We start from the raw sequence: 6,731 nt of genomic DNA, 5'->3' as shown, positions 1-6,731 counted from the left end.
CTCCATGGACCATTATTGCATGTGATTTTTTTACATTATGATCTGAGAAGGAAGTATTTACTATTTCTGCCTTTCTGCATTTCATTATAAGGTTTTTATGCCTTAGTACATGGTCAAATTTTGTGTGCCATGTATTGCAGGAAAAAAAAGTATATTCCTTTCTATTCCCATTCAGTTTTCTCCAAAGATCTATCATGTCTAGGTTTTCTAACATTCTATTTACCTTCTTAAGTTCCTGCTTGTTTCTTTTATGGTTAGATTTATCTAAATCTGAGAGCAGGAGGTTGAGGTCTTGTACTAGCGGAGTTTTGCTGTCTATGTCTTCCTGTAACTCATTCAACTTCTCCTCTAAGAATTTGGATGCTATACTACTTCATGCATACATATTTAATATTGAATTTGCTTTTAAGAGGATATAGTTTCCTTCCTTATTTTTCTAATGAGATCTATTTTTGCAGCTGCTCTGTCTGAGATTAGCATTGCTATCCCTGGCTTTTTCACTTTAGGTGAAGCATAATATATTCTTCTTCTACAACCTTTTACCTTTATTCTATATGTCTATAGAATATAAATACATATTGTATGTACATACATACAATCCTTGGTACCTCATTTTTTTCTGGTTGCTTTTCTCTTTTATCTGATAGTTCTGGAATTTGGCCACACTATTCCTCAGTGTTTTCATTTTGGAATCCCTTTCAGGAGACAAATGTATTCTTTCAATTTTTGTGATCTGGTTCCATTATGTCAGGGTAATTTTCCTATACTATATACTGAAGTATTGAATCCAGGCTTTTTTTTTCCCTCAATGTTTTCAAAAAGTCAAATGATTCTTAAATTGTTTCTTGTGGATCTATTCTCTAGGTCACCTGTTTTGCAAATGAGGAAGTTAACATTTTCTTCTATTTTTATGTGGTTTTGTCCATTAGATTCTTGTCTCATGAAGTAATTAGTTTCTACAGATTTCTATCTTTTTTTTTAACGGAAGAATTTTCTTCATTTACCTTTTATGACTCCTTTTCCAATAAGTCAACTTTATTTTTGAAGGAGTTTTCCTTTTGCCCAATTGTGGGTTTGGGAGAATTATTTTTTTTGCACTTGTCCCTTGTATTTTCATTTTCTTGTTGCAACATGATAATTTTCTCTTGTAAAGTACTAATTTTTTTCTTACAATTCTTTTCCCAATTTTCCCAAGTGATTTTTAAACTCCTTCCTTATCTGTTCTAAGAAGTACTTTTCTGGGCTCAAGATCAATTCATTCTGCTCTGATCTCTCTGAGTTAAGATCTTTTTTTTTTTCAAGGTAACTTTCAATTGATCTCCCTTACCACTGGCTTTTCTTCATTTTCCTAGGATCTTGTGTTGGAGAGGGGCTAGTTCACAAACTTTGGTATTGAAATGCCTAGAGGTTTTGCTCACTGGGCTTAGCAACTCCAAGTGGGCTGGCCAGAAGGGGATGCTGGACACTTTCTCTGGAGTATCTGTGACTTTGATTTGCAGCCCACTCTCTAGACCTGGGCAAGTGGGGGGTGGAGCCTGTAGTCCATCTGGCTTTATAGTTTATATCTTTAATCCTCATTGAACACTGAGGGAGATCTGCTGTCCACACCTAAGTCTGGGCTTGTGGAGGGGCAGAACCTTTTACCATGTTTGTTCTGGGCAGAGTCCCCTTATTTCACAGGTATGGGTGGGAGCAGACTCCACTGGAAACTCTGAGACTTGGTTGAAAACACAGGGCCTTGTGGTCTATGTCTTCTAGATCTGCCAAACTGAAAGGATTGAGGTCCAGCAGCTACACTGGAGTTCTCCCACCCACCTCCCTGGAAATCTCTCTCCAGATTTGCTGGAACTCCCTTGGCCACAGATCACACAGTGAAAGATTCTGCAATTGTTCTTATGTTAGTCTCCAGGTCACACCCCACTGCCCCTGGGGCTGGCTCTCTCCTCTCTCTCTCTGCTCCTGGCGCACCCATGCTCCCCTGAGACAGACCTTTCTGGTAGATCTCCTTTGTTCTTCTCTGGGTTTTGCAGATCTAAATTCTAAGAGACTTGATTCATGTTAGTTCTGAGGGAAAGCCAAGAGAGCTTAGGACAGTGCCTGGCTTCTCACTGCAATCTTGGCCAGAAGTGATACTGCAGGGCAGCTAGGTGGTGTAGTGGATAAAGCACCAGCCTTGTAGTCAGGAGTACCTGGATTCAAATCCGGTCTCAGACACTTAATAATTACCTAGCTGTGTGGCCTTGGGCAAGCCACTTAACCCCATTTGCCTTGCAAAAACAAAAAGCTAAAAAAAAAGAAGTGATACTGCTTGTCCTTCCAATCCTGGAGAAGCCTGAGACCACATCCTTTTACCAGAATGAATGGAGATCAGAAATCAGTTACTGCCAAACAGAAGCAAGACTCTGTCCAGCATTTCTCCCAGATTGTAAAGATCCTGACAGAAGATGGAATGCTGCATCCTGAGATAGGAGATGCCATAGTCAGGCTTAAAGAGGTACTAGAGTACAATGACTTTGGGGGAAAATTCAGTTGAGGTGTGTCAATGCTCATTGTATTCTGGGAGCTGGTAGAACCCTGAAAGCAGGATGTTGACAGTCTACAGAGAGCACTAGCAGTGGGCTTGTGTGTGGAGCTGCTCCAGGCTTTCTTCCTAGTAACAGATGACATCATGGATAGTTCTCTTACCCACCCAGGAAAGCCATGCTGGTATAAGAAGCCTGGTATTGGCTTTGATGCTATCAATGATGCCTTGTTGTTGGAAGCCTGTATCTACCACCTATTGAAGCATTACTGCCATGGCCAGCCATATTACCTGAATCTTCTTGAACTCTTCCTACAGACCACTTACCAGACTGAGATTGGCCAAACCCTTGATCTTATCACAGCCCCTCAGGACAAAGTTGATCTTTACAGCTTCACTGAGCAGAGATATAAGTCCATTGTCAGATATAAGACAGCTTTCTACTCTTTCTACTTACCTTGTGCTGCTGCTGTTTTCATGGTGGGCATAAATGGGGAAAAAGAACACACCAATGCCATGAAAATCCTTATGGAGATGGGGGGAATTTTTTCAGATTCAGGATGATTACCTTGACTTTTTTGGTGACCCCAGTGTGACTGGCAAGATTGGCACTGACATTCAGAATAACAAATGCAGCTGGCTGGTGGTGAAGTGCCTTCAGCTGGCATCATCCGAACAAAGAAAGATATTGGAGGAGAATTATGGACAGAAAGATCCAGAGAAGATTGCCAAAGTGAAGGAACTCTATGAGAAACTTGAATTGCTTGTTTTCACCAAGTTTGAGGAAGAAAGTTACAATAGCCTGATGGGACTCATTGAGAAACCTGCATCTCCCCTTCCGCCTTCTATCTTCTTAGAGATGGGAAAGATGATTTACAAATGTCAGAAGTGATCAAGGAGTTGGACAATGATGATGAGGGCTGGGAGCACCATATGTGGAGTTGGGAGAGGATAAAGTTTGAATAAATTATGGCTCTTTTACTCCAAAAAAGTGATACTGCCTATTTCTTTTCTTTTTTCCAGATTAATTCAAAGTTTAATCCACATAAACTATTATTGATCAGTATCATCAATATCATGAAAATATCAAAATTTTTGAGTACTGGTGTATGGCAAGAGGAATTGTATTTTTGTTACAAATAATACAGTACTAGTGTTTTCACTATGCATAAGTTATGCTGCAGAAAGAAAAAATTGCATTAAATCTTAATTCATCTGGGTCCCTTTCCATGAACTGCTTGCAAACTGCTATGGCATCCTCTAATAAAGTATCAACATTTGTTTCCCCATGGTTACTTGGAAGTGGTTTGTACCTATCTACTTCATAGAGATGCCCATCTATATGAACTAGTGCAATAAAATTCAGACCTACTTTTTCATCTATATTTAAGGCCTCTATTTTACCTTCATGGGCACTCAATTCATGGGTAACTTGAAAAACTTCATATTTTTCTAGATATCTGGCTCTTTCTTCGGGACTCATAATTAGAGATTCTTCCAAGAACATTTTTAATATTGATCCAGATTCAAAATTCATTTTATCTTTGTTGTTAGCAGTACAGTAGAGCAGCCCAATTGCTCCACATGCGTTACTGATGGTTTGCTTCATGAAAAACACTGTTTCTGTGATATCTTGTCCTTCTGATTTTATTTTCTCTTCCTCTTCTATTCTGAATACTTCATTTTTTTCTGTAAGTGGAAAGAGAAGTAATACAACATAAACTGGCCTTAACACCATATGATACACATCAACAAACTGCCAGTTGGGATGCAGACCTAATTGTTTAAGAAATTCTAGACAAACTCACATTTTTTACATGCCCATGAGGGAATTTGCTTTCTTTGATTATGAATATTTGTTATAAGAGCTTTGGCAGCTTGGTGGAACAGTGGATAGCATGCAGGGTCTCATAGGTGACCTTAGGATTGGTCTCCAGAGGTAGCCAGTGGTGACTCTCCATGGCCGTCTTGCTTAGGTTTCAGCTGAAGCTCCGTATTCCAGCTCTGCCAACCACAGTTTCCCTCATTGCTTATTTCTTTAAGGAAAACTCCTCTTATTCCTATACTACATTGTGTTTTGAATAGGAATAGATGTTTGTATTTTGTCTGACTTTTTTTAGCATCTATTGAGATAATCATATGATTTCTCTTGATTGTGTTATTAATATATTCAATTATCCTGAACATTTTGGTAATATTGAACGATCCCATCCTACTTGGTATAAATACTACCTGATAATTGTACATTATCCTAATAATAATTTCCTATAATCTCTTTGATCAAATTTATTTAAGATTTTTCCATCAATATTCATTAGTGAATTTGGTCTATAATTGTCTTTTTTTTAAAATTTATTTATTTATTTATCAGCGATTTGTACATGCAAACTTCAAAGTTACAAAATTTCCCTTCCCACCCCCTTCCAATAAGCAGGGAATAGTCAGGTTAGCATTTTGCATACATATTTTATTAAGCATATTTAAAAATTAGTAATTTTTGACTTGAGGAATTAGGATTAAGGGAAAGACATACAGAAGAAATATTTTTTATAAAGTGTTCAGATTTGGTAGGGGTGGTTTTTTCCCTGTGTGTTTCATTTTGTTTTGTTGTTCTTCCTCTGGTTGGGGATAATGTAGTCCATAATGAGTCAAATACAGTTGTCCTAGCTCTCTGGACTGTCGAGAAGAGCTGCTTCCATCAAGGCTGTCCACTTCATAATGCTGTTGATGCGTACATTGTTCTCTTGGCTTTACTCCTTTTGCTCAGCATCAGATCCTATAAGTCATTCCATTCTTCTTTAGAGTCCAACCATTTATGCTTTTATAGAGCAATAATATTCAATAGTATTCATGTACCATAACTTGTTTAGACATTCCCCAATTTATGAACATCCCCTCAATTTCCAATTCTTTGCCACTACAAAAAGAGCCACTATGAATATTTTACAACATATAGGACTTTTCTCATTTTCTACAATATCTTCTGTATATAGTCCTAGAATTGGAATTGCTGGGTCAAAGGGTATAAACAGTTTCATTGCTCCTTGGGTATAGTTCCATATTTCTCTGGAGAAAGGTCAGATCTGTTCACAACTCCACCAGCAATTCATCAATGTCCCAATCCTCCCACAACCTTTCTAACATCAATTATCTTCTCTTTTTCTCATCTGGGCTAATCTAATAAGTATGAGATGATACCTCATTGTTGTTTTAATTTTCATTTCTCTAATCAAAAGAGATTTGGAGCATTTTTCCTATGATTATATATAGCTTTAATTTCTTCACTTGAAAACTGTCTGTTCACATCCTTTGACCATTTACCAATTGAGGAATGACTTGTGTGCTTATAAATTTGATGCAATTCTCTATATATTTAAAAATGAAACCTTTATCAGAATTCCTGGTTGTGAAGATTGTTTCCCAGATTTCTGCTTTTCTTCTAATATTGGCAGCATTGATTTTATTAATGCAAAGACCTTTTAATTTAATACAGTCAAAATCAATCATTTTGCAGGTTATAATGTAATCTAATTCTTATTTGGTCATAAATCTATCCCTTTTCCATAGACCAGATAGAGTATTTTTTTGGTCTATTAACTTATCTATGGTATAGCTCTTTATGTCTAAATCCTGTACCAATTTTGACCTTATTGTGGGTATAAGGTGTGAGTATGCCTAGTTTTTTTCCCATGCTATTTTCCAGGTTTCCCCAAAATTTTTGTCGTATAGTGAGTTCTTATCCCGGAAGCTGATGTCTTTGGGTTTGTAAAATAGTGAATCACTGTAGTCATTTACAGCAGTTTCTTTTGAAATTATCCTGATCCACTAAACCATTACTCTGTTTCATAACCAATACAAGGCAGTTTTAATGACTTCTGCTTTAGAGTATAGTTTTAGATCTGGTAGTGCTAGGCCATTTTCCTTAAAAAATTTTTTCTTCAGATCCCCTGCTATCCTTTCCCTTTTGTTGCTCCAGATGAATTTTGTTACTATTTTTCCTAGTTCGGTAAAGTCATTATTTGATAGTTTGATTGGTATGGCACTGAATAAGTAATTTAGCTTGGCTATGTCATTTTTTTTATTATATTAGCTTGACCTATCCATGAACATTTGATAATTTTCCAGTTATTTAGATCTGACTTTACTTGGGTGAGAAGTGTTTTTTAATTGTGTTCATATACTTTCTGGATTTGTCTTAGGAAGTATACTC

At 37.1% G+C, this 6,731-nt stretch overlaps 1 protein-coding gene and 1 pseudogene across 1 annotated transcript; one reads left to right on the top strand and one right to left on the bottom strand.

Annotated features, from left to right (window-relative positions):
• Positions 1-2,356: 2,356 nt before the first annotated feature.
• On the top strand, positions 2,357-3,413 carry LOC141513842 (farnesyl pyrophosphate synthase pseudogene; annotated as a pseudogene).
• Positions 3,414-3,683: 270 nt separating this feature from the next.
• LOC141512946 (ubiquitin carboxyl-terminal hydrolase isozyme L3-like) lies at positions 3,684-4,482 on the bottom strand. The gene is made up of 2 exons (XM_074222359.1): positions 4,445-4,482; positions 3,684-4,317 (listed from the first exon to the last, which is right to left on the bottom strand). The coding sequence occupies exons 1-2, from the start codon at positions 4,480-4,482 to the stop codon at positions 3,684-3,686; spliced, it is 672 nt and encodes a 223-aa protein (XP_074078460.1).
• Positions 4,483-6,731: the final 2,249 nt, after the last annotated feature.

The sequence above is a fragment of the Macrotis lagotis genome, chromosome 1, assembly GCF_037893015.1.
Source record: "Macrotis lagotis isolate mMagLag1 chromosome 1, bilby.v1.9.chrom.fasta, whole genome shotgun sequence".
NCBI lineage: Eukaryota > Metazoa > Chordata > Mammalia > Peramelemorphia > Peramelidae > Macrotis > Macrotis lagotis.
The sequence above is the reverse complement of the archived record's forward strand: the minus strand, read 5'-3'. Positions and strand labels throughout refer to the sequence as shown.

What these genes read in the sequence shown, in the direction of transcription:
- LOC141512946 (XM_074222359.1), bottom strand. Translation starts at nt 4,482, where the DNA reads ATGGAGAGTCACCACTGGCTACCTCTGGAGACCAATCC. An exon ending in CTACCTCTGGAGACCAATCC is followed by an intron (nt 4,318 to 4,444) that starts TAAGGTCACCTA and finishes GTGAGTTTGTCT; the next exon opens with AGAATTTCTTAAACAATTAG.